Consider the following 19664-nt stretch of genomic DNA (forward strand, 5'->3'; position numbering starts at 1 on the left):
TTCAATCCCTGGTTTCTCCTCCCCCACCAAAAAATAAATAAACCCCAGACCCCATTACCCACCCAGGCCACCACTGCTGCCTGTTTTCTCTCTATGGGTTTCCAATCCTGACATGTGCTAGGAATGGAGTTATACAATGTGTGATTTTTTTGTCACTGACCTCTTCTCCTCAGCATAATGTTTTCAGGGTTCACCCATGTAGATGTGTTAGTTGTTTATTTTTATGCCCAAATCATGTTTAATTGGATGAATGCCACACATATTTTGTGAATTCCTTCATCAGCTGATGGACACTGGAGTTTTCGCATCTCTGAAAAGTGTAATGCTGCCATTAACAGCTGTGTTAGCTTTCTGGTGTGACTCACCTTCAGGCTTCTGGATAGGCCTTGTTACCTTTTTGAATGAAACCTTTATGTTGGGTGTGAAGTGTTATCTCCTGGTTTCAATTTGCATTTCTCACATCACTAATGATATTGAGCATCTTTTCAGGTGCTTACTGTTCATTGCCTGTCCTCAGGAGAGGAATTCTGTGTAAACCCTTTGCCATTTAACCACGTGATTCTCTTACACCTGCATTGTAGGAGTAGTTTCTCCATCCATCATAGTGATCCCTCACCAGGTATGTAATTTGCAAAGACTGCACCATTGTAGGTTGTCTTTTCAACTTACTGAATGTCCTCTGAAGCCCATATGCTTTCAAATTTTGTGAAGTGTATGTCATCTATTTTTTCTGTTGCTGCTCATATTCTTTGCCAAATGCAAGGCCATGAAGGATCACCTCTGTTTCCTTTTAAGGCCTTCGCAGTGCCCACTCATAGTTAGGGTTTTGGTCCATCATGAGTTAATTTTCATATATGCCTGAAGTAAGGTTCCCATGTAATTCTTTTCCATGAAGTTTTACAGTTGTTCTAATGGTATTTGTTGAAATCCTATTCTATTTCCATTGCTCCAATGTATGGTCTCGACACCTTTGTTCAAAGTTCATTGTCTGGAGACAAACAGTGGTTCCCTCTGGACTTCTGGTTCTGTCTGCACACCAGTCTCACAGCATCTTGATTATCATTGCCTTGTATGAAGTTTTGAAATCAGGAAATGTGAGTCTTCCTGCTTTGTTCTTTTTCAAGATTATGTTGGCAGTTAGGTGTCCCTTGAAATTCCATCTGCATTCTAGAACCAGCTTGCTGATTTCTAAAAAATCCTCCTGAGGTTCAGACAGGGGTTGTGTTGAAACTGCAGAAAGACTGAAGCACTTCTCAGGAGGTGATACTGAGCCTTCTGACCTGTGAACACAGATGTTGAAAGCTTCAATTTGCTTCAACAAGGAGAGTAAATTCCATAGTTCACGTGGACCAAGTTTTGAACTTCCTTTGTTAAATTATTCCTTAATATTTGAGTCTCCTTGGTACTCTCATCAAAGGGAAGTGTGTTCTTGGTTTATTTGAGACCCCTCACTGCAGGCATAGAGGAGTATAAATGTCTGGGAATGTACCCTGAAATCTTGCTGAGCACCTTCTTCAGATAGGCCCCTTCTCAGTGTTTTCATGGCATACTCTGTGTACAGGACCAGATGGTCTGTGAATAGAGACAGTGTTACTTCTTTTTGCTTCTGAATGACTGTTGCTGCTTTTTCTTGCCTGCTTGCCCTGGCTGGAAGCCCTGGTGCACTGTGGAATAACAGAGATGGGAGCAGGTACCCATGCTCCTGATCTTGGGAGGAAGGAAGCCAGTCTTTCACCACAAAGGGTGAGGTTGGCTATGGACTTTGAGGTGCTTTATCTGGTTGAAGAAGTTCCCATCTATTTGTAGCATGAGATGGCCTTAGATTCATCCCATTCTGTATCTGCTTCTATTGAGATGGTCATGTGATTTTTGGTTTTTCATCTCCTGATAGCATAGATTATAATAATTGAATATTTGGAGTTAAACCAACTGTTTATTCCTGAGGTAAATCCCGCTTGTCCCTGGCATGTAATTCCTTTGATATATTGGATTCCATTTGCTGGAGTGGTCTTGTGTTTTATGGGAAGAAGCCAACAGAGAAGGCCAGACCTTGTAGCGTGGCAAATAGCACAGCAGGGAAAAGGCATGGGGCTAGGGGAGGACCTCCTCATTCTGGCCTGCTGTGGAGACAGAGCCTCCTGGAGGAAAGTCTTCTAGCTGCTGCCCTTGAGGAGGAGCACGCATTCCCCACACTCTTCTCCAGTCAGTCTGTCACTGTCCTCCTCAGCCTGACAGCACCTGTGTCCTGCCTCCTGGTTGCTGCCTTGGTTTATCAAGTGTCCTTCTTTGCCATTGACACGCCCCCTCTCATCCACGCTTGGGCTGCCCTCCTCACTTGGCACTGCCTTCTTTCCTAGCATGGCTGCAGACACCACAGCCTGCCTGGCAGCGTTCCACCTTCCTCCAGTCTGTGGTATTGCACGGCCTGTCTGGCCTTTGCAGCCTCCAGCAGAGTTAAAGAGAAAGCTGCAGTTGAGGGTCACCTGCAGCAAAATCACTGGTGGGGGCTGGATAAAATTGTTAAAATGCCAGATTTCCAGGATCCCCACTCTGGTCTTCTGTTGTGTCTCCTCTGGGTTGAGCCTAGTCTTGTGCATTTTTACCAACTCCCCATTCAGTATTCTTTCCCCACAGCTTCAGTAGCACTGGGGTGAAAGGTGGCCCACGACAGTGCAGTTAAGGGCGGAGCATCTGTTAGATGCTTCCTGGCAGGGAGCCATGCACCTGAACTGGTGGAGGATAGGGGAAGGGGAAGGAGCTACTGGTAGGAGTTGCCAGGGCAATGCTAGATCTGGGTGGAGCCTGGAGCAACCAAGGTTCAGAGGAGTGAAGGTGCCCTCTGTCCCTACACAGGCCCCGCCACTTCCTGAGGCAGCCAGATCTAGTGGGGAGGGGTGCAGGCCACAGGCAGCAGCTGGTATCTGAACTGACAGCTGTTTGTGGTAGTGTGGAATCACACATTTGCTGCTTCCAGAGACACTGAGGGTTACCCAAGTCACCATCTGGGAGACGGGCTAAGCCAAGTTCATGGTCCAGTGAGTCAGAGGTTGGAGAGGCACAAGGTGCTCTCCATGGTCCAGAGTTCTTGCAGCGTGCTCTAAGGATGGCATGAAACAGCAGCACCCAAAAGTACATGACCCTGCAGCCCAAGGACATAATGTGAGTCCAGTCACGTGGTTGTACCCACACAGGGAACTGGAGCCATCAAGGCAGAGGCAGGTTCACAAAGAGCCATGGCCCTCTTCTATGGTGGTCCTGCTCACTGTTGAGTGGCTCTGACCACAGAATCTGCTGAAGACATCCCCCAGGTCCATGTGGGTCAGGGGCTTGACAAAAACTACTGAATCCTGGCCCTCCCCTGCCGACACCCACAGGGCCTTCCCCTTTGGCTCCAGAGCCTGCACCTGGGCTCCACCTGGACAGCCCACCCAGCCACACCATCCCCAGTGCTGCAGGTCCTGCTCTCCCGACCTTCCTTGGGAAGCCTCCTCCCTCCAGACTCCCCTGGTGGCTGCCTGCAGATCCTGCTGAAATTCGCCTCCCCAGCAGACTCACCCCCTCAGCCCTAGGAGTCCTGTCTACAAGGATAAGCCAAGAACCAGGCAGGCATCAGATTCCCACCGTGTGTGCACTCCATGACGGGCTCTGCTGGGCATCCTAGATCCTGTGTGGTTCTGGGAGTGCCTCCTCTTGGGTCCACGAAGCCCTGAGTTCACGCAGCTGGCTGGGCCTCAGAATAAAGCAGAACCCCTGGCTCAGGGTCAACCTCGGGTACAGGGGCAGTTCAGTCCCTGCCTGTACCTGGTTGGGGTTCTGGGGGCAGGTCCGTCCTGCATGTGTGTGCCCAGAGCCCCGCTCCGCAGGGCAGGCGGGAGCCACTGCTGAAGTCCTCTGCCCTGGCCGAGCTGGTCCCAGGGAGCTGGAGGAAAGATGAGAGGCAGTGCTGATGCAGGTGGGCTGTTCTCCTGGGGACCGTTGTTGGAATCCACAGGCAGCCATGTTTGTCGAGGCCTAACCCAAAGAGAACAGGAGAGGAGAGAGGCAGAGAGGAAGGCCTTGTCTTCTTAGTCAGCTTTCCTGCTGCTGTGACTAAAGGACCCGAGCAGAACAACCACAGGGGAGAAAAGTTTAACTGGGGGCTCGTAGTTTAGAGGTCTCACTCCATAGACAGCAGACTCCATTCCTCGGGGCTCATGACAGAAGAGCGTGGCAGAGGGAAGCAGCTCTCAATGATCAGGAGGCGCAGAGAGAGGTCTCCTCTTGCCAGGTACAAATACATAGCCCAAAGCCACACCCCAGTACCCACCTCCAGCCACACCCTGACACTTCAATTTCCACTGAGTGAATCCCCAAAAGAGGGTTAATTCACGGGTTGGGTTAAGGCTGTCACAACCCAATCTTCTCCTCTGAACCCTCTTGCATTGTCTCACACATGAGCTTTTGGGGGACCCCCACATCCAAACCACAGCAGGAATGGAGGAAGAAAAGAAAGCAAGCTGGGAAGTTGTGCAGAGGGGTTCTCCTGCTCATGCCACAGCATGCGCAAAGTGCTCATGAGCACAGATGACAAGTGGCTCACAAGGGTCGCTGCCAGAACCACAGCCTTGCACAAAGGCCGCCACAGAGCACTTCTGTGAGGACATCTGCCCAGAAACTTTCATCTTGGCTGATGCCACCTGCGTTGTTGGTCCTTGTGGACAAGGATGATTGCTTAAACATATCTTGCGCAATCCTTCCATGTTGCCTTTAAAACTTCCCCTTGCCTTGACCTCCCTGAAGATGCTCCAGATTTCCTGTGTCACCCACATTCCCATAGCAAAGCTCCGGCAACCTCCAGTGCACGTATGGATCTTTGAAGAACTGCGCTTGCAGGTTATTTTTGTTGACATCCCTGCTGTGCAGAGTGGATCCTCAAGCAAGAACAGCTTTGCAAGGAGCTGGTAACTGCTGGAACTGGGTGCGGTGCAGACCTCAAGCCTTCGGTGCCCTCCCTGCCTAGGGCTCGCCCCTTCCTGCCTCGGCGAGTCTTCTTTTGCCGTGGGGCCTCCTTTTTAGTAGGGGCTTCCACTGAGTGATCTGGGGTCTGTCTCACCTAAGGCCCCCATAAATAAGGACCTCACATCCCTCCTCGGCCAACAGGACACTTTTTCACAGGCCCTTTCTGTTGCATGCATCAGTGTCTGTCTCTCTCTTCTTGAGTATGTTCACAGAACTTATCTTCTGTCTCTGTGGTCTCCATGTCTTTCTGATGTGCTCTCTTTTTGTTCTGTGTGGCAATTTAATGTTTCCTTTTATCTGCATGGCTAATCTAAGATTTTTATGAGCACTGTGATTCAGGCTTCATTCTGGTTTGCTTACACACGTTTGCAAATGATTTGGCTTTCATTCTTCTCCTGCGTGTTTCTTCGATTCTTCCAAGAGCCAAAGTGAAGATTCTGAACAAAAAGCTTTTGGGGTGGTCCCCACCCCATCTGAGAGACTCTTTCTCCAGAAATAAGACTGTTGTGAGAAGTTGGCCACAGGCAGGAAGGACGAGACCAGGACTCCTGCCAACCTCAAGAGAATCTCCCTGTGGTGAGGAGCAAGGCTTCTCTGCTCTTGAGAGACCAGGGGACGAGATCAGATCCCTAAATTCTACCAGAGGCCAGGAGAATCCCCTCCGGGGACTCCTGCTGGCTCCATCATGGCCGTTCACAATTGCATTCTCAACTGCAGCCACACACTTAAACAGTCTGAACTGTTGGCAAGTCTCACTTGCTGTCTCTGGGCTTTATCTTTTGTGCTGTGAATCTGGCTGACCCTTTTGCTAATATTAAGATACAATTTGGAAAGCCCATTGAAAAGCTTTCCTGATGGCATCCAATCCAAGATAGGAGAAAGAAAAAGTTTTTTTTGCTTTAGTTATGGGCAAATTATGGCAGCTCCATGGTGACCCAGACCCCCAGGACTCATCTCTCTTAGAATCATAGGCTCAACTTCCCTGACTGAGGACGACTCAGACCCATGAAACAGTTGTGCCTTTAATTTTTTTTTTTTTAACCATGCTATGCCTTGGTCAAAATCTTGAGCTCAGAGCCATAATAAAAGATACCTGTGGCCATGCAAGAATTTCCTTGTCTACCATGTGAGCTAGGAAGAGCCACAAATTGCGTATAATATTTTAAAACCTTTTAAATTTGTACTTAGTGTTCTTGGTGTAACCAGTGAGTTTGTTTTTCTCAGTTTAATGGTATGACCACAATTTTCAAATAAGAGGTAGAGAAACTCCTTCTGTCTCTATAGTCATGCATATTTATGATTACTATGAATATATATTTCATTTTATAAAGAGCTTTATTTAAATGGCTTAAAGAAAAAAGTTCATTAGGGCCTGGGGACATAGCTCAGTTGGTAGAGTGCCTGCCTCACATGCACAAGGCCCTGGGTTCAATCCCCCAGCACCAAAAAAAATAAAAATAATAATAATAATAATAATAATAATAAATCATTGAAACCAGGTAATTTATCTGAAAATACATGTTAATTCATGTATTCTTTGTTCTCTGTTCTAAGTAAATCTTTGATTAAAAGTTAGTTTTAAATTTGTTGGCAAAATGAAAATGGAGATGTCTTCAGCATTGGTAGCCTGTTTCCCCTGGCAGGCAGGGGTGTATTTCTTTCTGTAGATGCTGATGATCACAAAAGTCCCAAGTTCCACCCAGAGGGAATACACAGACTACAGCACAGTGCCAGGTCCATTTCTTCCTATGTGGCAAACACAGCGATTTGACTCTAATGAAACAGAAATCAAGGTGAAGTGACAGCTGTGCTTACTGTCCCACCGCAGCATCCTGTCTCCCACTCCCAAGGAACTGATGGTCTCAATCAGAGCCTTTGAACATCGGAGTGATTGTGGTGATGCAGTGGAGGGCCTCCCGGTGCCTACAAGCAGGGGGATAGAAAGGACAGGCAGTGTACCCACTGTGCAGGTGGATTTCCTCCTGTGTATAAGTATGTTCCCTTTCTTCACTACCAGGCCCCCCTCTGTCTAGAGCCTCTCCTAAAGATTAGAGGTGAGCACAGGGGCCAGCTCCCCTCAGTTTCCTTAATCACCCTGTTTTTTAGAGTCCTTCCTATCTCACTGCAAGCTCAGACCCCACACTCACCTAAGGTGTGTTTTCAAAGCTAATAGAGGTATAACTGCTAAAAATAAATAAGGCAGGGAATGTGAGTGGGAAAATGAACATTTCATGCAATTTCAAGTTGTATGGTTATATTAAAATGTTGGAGTCCTCCTAAATAAGTTAAATTACTGAGACATCAATTGCTAAGTATAAATGCAAGTTGACATTAGTTTCTTAAATTCTGTGGAAAAGACGATATATATTTGGTACTACAAATAAATACATATGGTCCTCAAAAAGAAATTCCTCTTTGAGAAAGCACATGTTTGTAGAAGGTACCAAATATGTATTCTTCAATCATTAGTCTGTGGGAAACAGATCCAGATTGGTTTCTTCCTCTGTTTTTACTTGAAGCTATAATTACTGAAATTTAAAATTTCCAATTAATATGTATAATTCTACAAACAAAGAATACAAGAAGAGATTTAAGATGCATGCTTCACAAGAAAAACTGTAAGATAAACATACAAATATGTCTTTTCTTGGAAAAAAAGTAATCTTCATCTAATTCAGAGGTTTTCATATGGGTTGTTTTCAAAATGTGAACTTAAGGAGGAAATAGAAACAGTGCAGCAAGGAACTAGTATGTAGCACACAGATATGCAAAGCTCCAGGAATGAGAATATATTTGGGGAAGGGAAAATTGAAAAAAAGAGTTGTGTTTATATGAAAAAGTTTTTGTTTCAGTCAAGTTTTTTTGCCACTGTGAACAAAAGATCTAACAAGAACAATTTTAGAGGAGGAAAAGTTTATTTGGTGCTAACAGTTTCAGAGGTCTCAGTCCATGTACAGCCAGCTTCATTGCTGTGGGCTGAAGGTGAGTCAGAAATCATGACAGAAGAGTGTGGTGGAGGAAAGTAGCCCAGGACATGGCACCAGGAAGCAGAGCGCCACTCACCAGGGACAAAAGGTATACTCCAAAGGCACGTCCCCAATGGTCCACCTCCTCCAGAAACACTCCCCCTGCCTTCGTCACCACCCAGTCAATCCCATCAGGGAATTAATGCATGGATTAGGTTAAGGATCTCATAGCCAATCATTCCACCTCAAGACCTTCTTGCCTTGTCTCACACAGGAGCTTTGGGGGGAAACCTCACATCTAAACCATGACACATTTTATGTGGTAAAAATCACATTTTTCTCCTAAAGTAGAATGTGTGTACTGTCCAGAATGGAGAGAAGGACATATAGGATAAAACTCAAGGTTGCAGTGTGTCACAGAGGCTCTGTTCAGGTCATAGGATGTGAAGGATACGTCTTGGAAAAGAAAGCTTCAGTGTGATCCAGTTGGCTATAATTAGAAAACGTGTTGGTGAGTTTTTCTAAGAATTCAACATGAATATAGGGACCATGTCAGTGAGACAGTTGTAGGCATGCTTCCATCCACACCTGAGAAGCCAAGAAAAGGAAAAAAGAGCTGCTGTTTCAGTGCAGTGACCTGGAGAGAGCACTGGAGCGCAGCAGGGTGTGTCAGAGATGCAAGGAGCTCAGAGACAAGGGTGGATCTTATCAAGAGGGAACACAGCTCTCAGCACCTACTGTCCCAGTAGAGACCAAGCCTGAACCAAGAGGGATTTCACACTGCAAGGAAGGGGTGAGCAGAAGGTCCCTAGTCCCTATTCATGACAGTGACACCAGGACTGTGTGCCCAGCAATCCCTGAGTTTGGTTTAAGGAGCAGCCAAGGAATCCACACTCTTGCATAATCTTGGAAAAAGGGCCTGATCCACATTGTTCCCTCCCTGACCTTCCTCCTGCTACAAACCACAGCCTATCAGTGCAGTCAGGTGACCCCATCCATTGTCCTGTGACCCTGGGAAGCATTCCAATGGCCCTGGCCCAAGGTCCTATTGCCCTGGGAAGGATTCCGGTGGTCCTGCTCACCCTATGTGGACCTGAGAAGTGTTCAGTGGCTTTGCCCACCCTCTTATGGGTGTCTAGCATTCAGCTGCCCCTGTACTCATCCTGTGGCCCTAAGTACTAGCCCCGCAGCCCAGTAAAGGAATTGTTTGTGCTGCTCCATGGCCATAATTTTGATGACCTCCCCAAATGGGCCAATTCCTTAAAAGGAAAATTTTGCCCACATCTTACAAGAAGCCTATTACCTACACAGATTGTATCTATTACAGTGATTGAATCAATAATTAATAACTTTCCAGTACAAACAGCACTGGGCTCAGATGAACCCACTATGAGTTCTTCCCACCCTCATACAGAGAAATCCTATAGAAATTCCACAATCTCTTCCAGAACACTGAGGCAGAGGGTGCACTTCCTTGTGCATTCTGTGAAGCCAGCATTTCCCCAAGACCAGAACCAGAGATGTCACAAGGAAAGAATCAGAGAACAGTTTTTCTCATGAACATAGATGCACAAATACCAACAAATGGAGTCCAACAATGTAGAAAATGAAATATGTGCCATGACTGGGTGGGTATATATCAGGCATGGAAAGCTGGCTCAGAGTCACAGATCAATTGACACAATTCACAAGTGAAAGTGGAAACTTCACATGATCATATCAATAGAGGCAAAACAGGAATGGGCCGCAATGCAACATCCACTCATGATAAAAACTCTCAGCAAGGAAAAGGACAGGGAGGTCTTCCTTGCGGGGTTAAAGAACACTAGGAGAATCCTAAGCAGCACTAGGGTAATGGCAACACAGGGGGAGACTTCCTGCTAAGATCAGAGACAAAGCAAGGAAGGCCTTTCCCACCACTCTTGCGCAGCACAGCTAATGTGACAAGAAAAAGCAAAGAAGAACTTAGATTGGGAGGAAAGACAAGCAGATGCTGCTCACAGGTTATGTGATCATCCACACAGAGCATTTGAAAGAGTCAACAAAATACTGAAAATTAAAGGCAGTTATCCCAAAGCCCATAGTTTTTCTGGGTATCTGCAATTGACAAATAGAATTGGAATTAAAAACACAATATTATATGCATTGGGGATCATAAAAATGAAATGCCTGCGCCTAAAAACAGAGTAGGCACAAGACCTGTATGAAGAAAATGAGCTCTGGTGAAGGGAGTCAAGCAGGCCCGGAGCGAGTGGAGAGGTGCTCCATGCTCAGGGAAGGAAGACGCCCGGGGGGTTACCATGATGTCAGTCCTTCCCAACTTCATCTGTAGGCTTGAAGCAACCTCAGTCCAAACCTCTGAGCGTTGTTTTGTGGATATCAACTAACTGATTCCAAAGTTAATAATAATAAGAAAAACCCAGAATGGCCAGCACCGTAGGGACAGAGAAGAACATCTGAGAGCCCACACACTTGTCATCAAGACGTACTGTTAAGCTGTAATAACCAAGGCAGCATGGTGTTCGAGAAAACCAGACTGACAGAGTCAACGAGTAGAGGAGGAAGCTCTCCCACAGACTCAGGCCTGGATGGAGAGTCGGTCCTTGACAAAGCAGCAAAGACAACGCAGTGTGCACATCAGTGTGCTGGATGGAGTGGGCATCCTCACACCACAAAGATACAGGGACCAAGACAGAGAACTTGCACCCCTCAGAAAACTTTATTCCACCTGTTGATCCAAATGTAAATGGCAAACAGGAAGCTCCTTGAACATGTCCCAGGGGAGAACCTGATGACTTTAAGTCTGGTGATGACTTCAGGCCAGCAGCAAAGGCATGCGCCATGAAGGAAAGGGTGGAGAGGCAGCACTGCCTCGAGGGAGAAGCTGCTGCTCTGCACAGGACCTGAGAGCGAAGGAGAGGACATGTTAGCCACAGGTACCTCCTACGAAGGGCTGTCTAAAAAAGCATGCAAAGAGTTCTCAGAACTCAGCCACAAGAAAAGGTCACGTCACAAAGGGCGAAAGATCTGAATGGACGTCTCATAAAAGATGATGTACAGATGGAAAATACACATAAGAAGCTCAGCTTCACGTGTCATTAGAGAATAGCAAATTCAAACAAAAAGATGACATTACACAGCTCAGAGAATGGCAAAATCCAAAAAAGTAACACCACCAAATGCTGGCAAAGCTGTGGAGCGAGGGGAGCTCTCATTCATTGCTGGTGAGAATGCAAAATGTCAAAGCACTTTGAAAGACAGCCCAGCAATTTTGTATGAACAATTTTGTATGAATTTTGTATGAACAGCCCAGCAATTTTGCCCTTTGCTGTTTATGCATGTGAGTTGAAAGCAAAATTCCCACAAAAACCTGCTGGTGACTCTATTCATAATTAGCAAAACTTGTAAGAAGTGGAGATGTTCTATAGTAGGTGAATGGAGAAAGGGCAGCATATGCAGAAAATGGAATATTACTTAGTGCGCAAAAGAGATGGACCGCTGTGTGTGGTGGCTCATGCCTGTAATTCCAGCACATTGGGAAGCTGAGGCAGGAGGATCCTGAGTTCAAAGCCAACCTTAGCAACAGGGAGGCACTGAGCAACTCAGTGAGACCCTGTCTCTAAATAAAATACAGAATAAGACTGGGGATGTGACTCAGTGGTCAAGTGCCCCTGAGTTCAATCCCAAGTACCCCCCCAAAAAAAAATGGACTGCCAGGAAGACATGGAGTTAAATTTGAATTACTAAGTGAAGTAAGCTAAGCCAGGAAGGCAGCAAACTGTATGGTTGCAACTCTATGACATTCTGGAAGGAAACCCTGGGGGTAGGGGGAGTAGAAAGGTCAGTGGTTACCAAGGATCAGTGGAGAAGAGGGGTGACCAAGCAGGACACAGAGGGTGTGAAGACAACGCTTCCCCAAGATGCCCAGGTGGGCACTGCCAGTCTACATTTGTCAACCAACAAGATGTACACCACGCCCAAATTGAACAAACGGAGGCTTTTGAGTGACAGTGATGTCTCTCAGGGTGACCAAGTGTGACAGCAGATCTCTGGGGTGCAGAGTGTCTTGTCATGTGCAGGGGCAAGGGCTCTATGGGTCTCCTCTGTACTTTCTGTTTGAGTTTTTGGTGACATAAAATTGCTCTAAAAAACCAGTTCTCCTGTTACAGGCTCCAACAGCACCGGAAGTGCTTCTACCTGCAGGCGCACTTCCTTAGGTCTGACTGCATGGTTAGAATATCCCTGGAACAGAGGTCCACCTCAAGCCTTTGAGTATAGCCCTTGCTGCTCTGCCACAGAGGCTTACTTTAAAAGGGACATGATTTCTTCTCCCTCTCCCAAATTAGCAAGTGAATTTCAACACTCCCCCCATCTGTCAAGGCATACCTGGAATGTAGCCCTTGAATCTCTTTTGAAACCCTCTGTTTCCCCCAGGGACAGGAGTCCCCCGTGTTTCTTTTTTGCAATAAAACTTCTTTTCTTTTTTTCCAAACGATGTCCTCATTATTGGCACTGGAGACAAGGATCGAGTGTTTGGTAATAACTCTGCACTATGAACTCCAAGGGACAGAGATGGTGTACATTATACCCACATCGTACCCAGTACTGTACTTATGCTCTGGCACATGGAATGCTTATTATTTCCTAAATCAGTGACAACATGAATGAACAGGGTTTCTGAGTGATCCAGTTCTCTCTGTCATCTTATTCCTGTGGGAACTCTTGTGGCTGCACTAGGCATTCCTTACCACTGGAGCAAAAGCAGCAGTTGGCATTCTAAGAGCTCTGGAGATGTGGAGAGAGGGAAACCTCAGGTAAGGGTGCTGTGCTGCCCCATTGGACCAGTGTAGACCCCATACAGTGGCTGGTCTGGAGACATTCTGCTCCAGGAATGAAATAATTCCCAGAGAAGGAAAAAGACAGGTATGAGCCTATGTGGCACTAGCAAGCATTGTGAGTACATTGTTGGGATGCCTTCAGTATCCTTCCTGTGTCTCCAAAAAAATAGCTAAAAGTTTCCATTTCTTTCACAATAAAATATTTTTAGACTTGACAAGAAAGAATCATAATGATTTTATATGCTCTGCAGTTCTGAGGTTATTTTCATTACAGTCAATTTAAAAAAAAATAAGGTCTATTAAAAGAATCCAAGGACTTCTAATCTATTCATTAGATAAAGGATCCATCCATCTTGCTCCTTCAACCTGCAGAGGGAAGGGACAGGCCTCTGCTCCCACCTACTTTTAGCACCCAGTCAACTCTCTAGCCCACTAGGAAGCCTTGCAGAGATGGGGACCAGGCACCAGGCCATCTCCTTCCTCCAACTTTGGTTGGGGACCCGGCTATGAGTGCCCCAGATCTCTCAGGCAGGTCCAGGAACAATTTTTCCATGACGTGATCCTTGGCCACAGAGGGCCCCTGGGTGAGATAAAAAGGACTGGACTGGGCTGAACGGGGGTGGAGGGAGCATCACAATGGCTTTCAGGTCAAAGGAAGGTGTGTGGCTGGCAGGGTCCTGGCTGGGCCTGTGCAAGGTGAGAGCCCTGGGCACCAGTGCAGCTCTGGGTGCCAAGGCAGTGCTGCCCTTCGAAGCCATACCCCAGTGTGCAGGCAACAAGTGGCTGAGGGTGCTACAGATCTGGAAGGAGCGGGGCCAGGAGAACTTGCACCTGCAGATGCACCGGGCTTTCCAGGAGCTGGGACCCATTTTCAGGTAAAGCCCTGCCAAGCCCCTCACTGAGGATGCCCAGCACCTCCTTCTCTGCTGGCTGCCAGGCACTCGCCAGGCACCCGGTGCTCCTGCTCCCTAGGAACATGGGTGGTCTTCGTCCTCCACAAGGCACGAGGGGGCATGTGGGTTACCGTCCCGAGACTTTGCCAGTGGAGACAAGGACTCCTCCTGTGCACAAGGAAAGCTTGCCTCAGAGGAAGCTGAGAGGGGAAGAGGGCTCAGGCAAGAGGCTCGGGGACTTCCTGTGGGGCAGGCTCAAGTCCAGGAGAAGGGTGAGGTCTGACTGGTCTCCAGAGGGGCATCAGGAAAGGACGTGGGATCCAGCAGGGCTTTGTGCACGTTCCAAGGTATGAAGTGGGAAGAACACAGATAGTATCTGTGATGCTGCCTGAAGATGCTGAGAAGCTGCATCAGATGGAGAGCCTGCAGCCCTGGCGGCAGCCCCTGGAGCCCTGGATGGTCTACAGAGAGCACCGTGGACAGAAGCCCCTGGGCGTATTCTTGCTGTGAGGCACCAATGGGTTGGGTTGGGAAGTGGAATTGACACTGGGCAGCCTGGAGAGGAGGCCAGACCAGCAGACCACAGGACACATGTCCTGGGCTCTGCGGGTGGGTGGACAGTGTCAGTAGTAAGCATGGATGGGTTCCTGTGATGGATGTCCTGGGCGGGGGAGCAGGCAGTGGGGGAGAAAGGCACATGGGGTCTGCACAGGCTAGACAAGGAACACTGAGCCCCTCCCTGAAGGGAGCACCCTCGGCCCTAGGCCTTGGTCCCTGTCCCCTCCTGCTGCTGGGTGGCTCTCCTTCCTGTGGGTCAGAAAACCAGCCCAGAGATGTGAAATCCCAGGACCAAAGCCGTGGGCAGCATGGGCCAGAATCTGAAGTCCACCAGGGCTGTCCCACCACCCAAGGGGCCCTTGCATCCTGGGTCAAGTCAGCCTTCACTTTGGGGAGACAGTGACGGGGAGGAGGTTGGGGATGTGCATGGTGGAGGTCCAAGGCAGCTTCTAGCTCAGCAGCAAGGCCCTGAGCTTCCAGGTGGGTCAGCAGCAAGGGGGTGGCTCCTTACTGGGCCCAGGGAAGCGGGGAGAAGATGGTGCTCAGGGTGGGTCAGCTGCAAAGAGGTTGCCATAAAGAGCAGGAAGTGCTGAGAAGAACCACAGGCTGAAGAGTCCCACACTCCGTGTCAGGAAGTGGATTTTCTGGGGAAGAGCAGGGCATATGCACGTGAGTCTCCTGGGCCGGGCCCTCCGTGGAGGGCATCTGATGCAGAGGCCAGATGTGAAGGGCGGGTCTGGGGGAAAGGAGAGCCAGTGCCCCTGAAGGAAGTGGTGAACTTGTGTGTGTGTGTGTGTGTGTGTGTGTGCATGCACGTGCACATTAGGGTTCTATGCAGCACTGTGCATACTCTTGGACATGAGTGTCTTCACACATGTGTTTGAGGTCTGTGTGGGCACAGGCGTTGGCGTGGCATGTACCCATGTTTCTCATCATCAGGAATGGGAGGCACTGCCCTAGGAAGAGAAAGGCGTGTGTGCCTGATTGTGGCTCAGGCTGCAAAGCCCTGCCACCACTGGCACCAGAAGCTCCCGGGGCCCCATGTGCTTGGGATGTGGTGGGTGGATGTGGTGGGAGATTCAGTTTGGACTCTGCACTACAGAAGACAAGGACACTTCAGGGAGCAAGCAGGTGCCACTCTCCAAGCTCCATGGGGAAGGACATGGAGGACAGGAGTCAGCCTGGCCTCTCCCACCTGAGGCATGGTGTGGGCCAGGCAGGCAAACTTGACCTCAGGTCACCCCCCACCCTGGCAGAAAGCCTGGCCACCCAGGCAGGGCCCACGTGGACGCAGGGTGTGCCTGGCAGCTCCCAGGAATTACCCACAGGCCTCCCAGCACTCCAGGGCTACCTGCCCTCATCCCCATTTCAGACTTCCATGGCCATCGCCCAGCACAGGAAGGTCACTCTGAGAGAATAAGGTGAGGCCAGGACATGCAGCTGCCTCGCCCCCGGCCCACCTTCATTCTTGGAACCACCGAGTCCCTTTGGGTTCCAGGAAGATGGCAGACAGGTTGGGGACCTGTGGGATGCTTGGGGATGCCTCTCAAGCCCTTGCCTGCCCTACAGGAATGGAGCTGAATGGAGATTCAACCGGCTGCGGCTGAATCCAGTCGTGTTGTCAGGAAAGGCCGTGCAGAAGTTCATCCCCATGGTGGACGAGGTGGCAAGAGACTTCTCCGAGGCCCTGAAGAAGAAGGTGCTGCAGAATTCCCGGGGCAGCCTGACCCTGGATGCCCAGACCAGCATCTTCCACTATACCATCGAAGGTGTGGGGCTGGGGGAGCTTTGGCCTCGAGGGTTCTGAGGTGGCCAGGGTGGGTGGAGTGCTGCAGGACGCAGCTGAGGCCCAGGCCTGCCCTTGTTCAGGGCTGCCATCCTCTCTGCAGCCAGCAACTTTGCTCTTTTTGGAGAGCGGCTGGGCCTCTTTGGCCCACACCAGAACGCTGGCAGCCTGAAGTTCATTCATGCGCTGGAGGCCATGTTCCAGTCCACTGCTCAGCTCATGTTCCTGCCCAAGAGCCTGTCCCGCTGGATGAGCTCCCAGGTGTGGCAGGAACACTTTCAGGCCTGGGACTACATCTCTGAGTATGGTAAGGGCTGGACCAGGCAGGGCTGTGGGTCGGGGCAGGACAGTCATCCAGGTTTCCTCTTACCACCACCCAGAGCCACACGGAGTCCACACAAAAGGGCCACGCCTTCCTCGGGGTCCTTGCAGAGTTGGTGGTGTGGCCAGGCTTAAGACAACACTGAGGAGCAGGGAGAGGAGGCGCTGGGTTGGTGGGTGGATTGATAGTGAAGCCGACCTTCCCAGCATTAAGGCCTGAGGCCTCTCCTCTCCCCACAGCCAACAACTGCATCCAGAAGGTGCATCAGGAACTTGCACGCAGCTTCCCTCAGGACTACAGTGGCATTGTGGCTGACCTGATCTTCCAAGGGGACTTGTCACTAGATGCCATCAAGGCCAATACTATTGAACTCACAGCAGGGAGTGTGGACACGGTCAGGGCACCAATATACCTGGCATTGAGAGAGGATCACTTTGATTCCCCAGAAATTTCCTTTGATGCTGAATTGCCCACAACCCCTAATCGAGACCCTGCTTCTCTGAAGCTATATTGCTGTTAACTGAAGACAGTTCTCAGTGGGCTCCTGGGGGGGAAGTCTGGAATAAGTATTGAGGAACAGTGCAGATGACAGGAGGAATTTGGGGAGAGCCCTGGCATGCAGTGATCTACGGCTGGGAATTCAGATATACTAGGTGAAACACAAGACATCAGGGCTCCCATTAGAAAGGAGCATGTGAATCAGGCCTTTATCCAAGGCTAGATCAATCAGCCACAAGAACATTCCCATGTACCCTGCAGAGCACCAGGGTAGAGAATGGAATGAAGCCCTGGGGCCTAAGGAGAGTACTTAATTCATTTCTGAGGCTCAGGACACTGTAGAGGTACCTTGGAAGGAGCCATTCTGGAGACTCGGAGCCTCAGATCTCAAACTGGGGCTGCAGATATGTTTGGAGTACCAGGAATGGTCCAGGAGGAGGACCTGGCTGGGGTCTGAAGGCCTGCTCAGGGTGGGACAGTGAGGCTTGTCAGAGGGGTCTGGACACAGCCGGGCAGACAGCCATTGCAAGCAGACGGACAAGGGCTGCAGAGCACCTGTGACTCCTGGAGACGGTCACCCCTCAGGGCCATGGAGCCGGGTGTGAGAGCCAATCAGACCCTGAGGAGACAGCAGGAGGTGGCCTGGGTTGGGCCCCGAGAGGTCGTTCCCTCAGGACTCAGGGCAGGAGTCAGGGGACATGGATGTCTTGAGTTGTGGGGTGCCAGGGCTCTGTGCTGCTCGGGGCACGCCCTTCCCCTCCAGGGGAGGGTGTTCTCATGGAGGGGTGCCTGGGGCTGGGGCGCCTGGCCAGTGCCGTGGTCTGAGCCTTGCCCCCATGGCTCCCGCAGACAGCCTTCCCCTTGGTGATGACGCTCTTTGAGCTGGCTCGGAACCCCAATGTGCAGGAGGCCCTGCGCCAGGAGAGCCTGGCAGCAGAGGCCAGCATCTCTGCAAACCCCCAGAGGGCCCCCTCAGAGCTGCCCCTGCTGCGGGCTGCCCTCAAGGAGACCTTGCGGTAGGTGCTGGCTGGCCCTCCCCACCTGCCCTGGCCCCTCTGCTCCCTGGAGGTGGGAGGCAGGCATGAGCAGCTTTGCCTCAGAACCCAGAGCTCCTCAGCTCCTCCTGCTCTGCCTGAAGGGAGGGGTGCCCCTCTCCTCTGGGACTGCACTCCCAAGTCCCATGCACGACCGGCCACGTCCTCCTGGGCCTGGCTGCTCAGGCTGCTGGGGGCTCACTGAGCCTAGCAGGTGCAAGCAAGCACATCCTGTGAGCAGGGCTGCCGCACCCTCGGGGGTCCTGGGTGGGCAGCAGACAGAGGGAAGAGGAGGGAGCTGTCCCCCTGAGGCCCTGCCTGTTGGTGTCCTACCCCCAGGCTCTACCCAGTAGGAAGCATTTTGGAGCGAACCACCAGCTCAGATCTGGTGCTTCAGAACTACCACATCCCAGCTGGGGTGAGTGAGCCCTGAAGGCCACCCCAGCAGATGGCCCCTTCCCACATCCCCTCGCTAGGCAGCTGACACCTCCCTGCGCCCCTGTCCGCAGACCTTGGTCCACATGTATCTGTACCCAATGGGCCGAAACCCTGCGCTGTTTCCTAATCCTGAGCGCTACATCCCCCAACGCTGGCTGGACAGCCAACTGCACTTCCACCATCTGGCCTTTGGCTTCGGGGTGCGCCAGTGTCTGGGCCGGCGCTTGGCAGAGGTGGAGATGCTGCTTCTGCTGCACCACGTGAGTGGGCCTGGGAGGGGCTCGGCAGAAGGGTGTCAGTGGTGCGTGGGGGTGAGTGGAACCAGGAGGGGCCAGCGGGTCATGGAGCGGGGTGAGCAGCCCCCAACCCTCACCACTGGCGTGTGTGCGTGATGGGGCGGGGTCTTCCCTGAGGGCGGGTCCTGTGCCCACTACCCCGCCAACCTGGGTGCGCTGGGTCCTGCTCCCTGCAGTGTGGTGGCTGTGCTGAGCAGCTGGGCAGGAGACTGGGTAGGACCTGGGCCTGCTGCCCAGGCCACAGGGAAGTCCCGCCTCTGTCCTAGGTGCTGAAATCCTTCCAGGTGGAGACACTAGTCCAGGAGGATGTGAAGCTGGTGTACCACTTCGTTTTGAGACCCGCCTCCTGTCCCCTCCTCACTTTTCGGCCTGTCAACTAGTTACATCTGTGCACTGAGGGTGCCAGCCCCACCACCAGCCTCCCTCTGCCCTGACCCCAGCCCACCTCTCTTCTGTCCCAAGGACTCTGCTTCCTGGGCCCTAACAAGGTCCAGGCAGCCCCTGGCCCAGTGGACTGGCCCAAGCCCCAGGGCAGGACAGGACTTGCCGGGCTGTGCAGCAAAGCCAGGACGCACTGAGGAGGATCTTGGTGGCAAGTCCAGGCTTTGTCGCCAGCCTCACCGAGCAGTCTGCTGGGACATGTTCCGCAGCCCGCTTGGCAGCAGCTCCTGCTTCTCCTTGCCATCTAGCAGCCCTTGAATCATCCCTCTGAGTATTGTCCATGCTTATGTTTTGCATCTATATGGCACATTCTAATTTATATCTGAAATTACACACACACACACACACACACACACACACACACACACACACAGCCAGAGTGAGAGAATGGGGAAAGAGAGAGAAAGCAAGCACAAACGAGCAATTTCACATTTCTACATCTTGAGACGGAAGTCATGTTTCTGCATTATGTTACTGGAGCATACACAGTGTAAGTTAGGGAAGAACATAAACGTGAGTGAGGACTGTATGTAACCCACTTGAATGGATGGAGATGGAGATCAGATTTGCAGAGAGGAGTTCTTGCTGGTGACCTG

The 19664-nt window shown here is 50.6% G+C and overlaps 1 protein-coding gene across 2 annotated transcripts; it reads left to right on the forward strand.

Moving 5' to 3' along the window:
* The first annotated feature begins 13438 nt into the window (after positions 1 to 13438).
* On the forward strand, positions 13439 to 19007 carry LOC113178511 (cytochrome P450 11B3, mitochondrial-like). Of its 2 annotated transcripts, XM_077800935.1 has the most exons (9): positions 13439 to 13677; positions 14043 to 14201; positions 15823 to 16022; positions 16143 to 16346; positions 16601 to 16755; positions 17709 to 17875; positions 18233 to 18311; positions 18403 to 18591; positions 18894 to 19007. In XM_077800935.1, the coding sequence occupies exons 1-9, from the start codon at positions 13439 to 13441 to the stop codon at positions 19005 to 19007; spliced, it is 1506 nt and encodes a 501-aa protein (XP_077657061.1). The 2 variants fall into 2 exon arrangements, with proteins under 2 accessions (XP_077657061.1, XP_077657062.1); XM_077800936.1 differs by lacking the exon at positions 18403 to 18591.
* The last annotated feature ends 657 nt before the right edge of the window (positions 19008 to 19664 follow it).

The sequence above is a fragment of the Urocitellus parryii genome, chromosome 7, assembly GCF_045843805.1.
Source record: "Urocitellus parryii isolate mUroPar1 chromosome 7, mUroPar1.hap1, whole genome shotgun sequence".
NCBI lineage: Eukaryota > Metazoa > Chordata > Mammalia > Rodentia > Sciuridae > Urocitellus > Urocitellus parryii.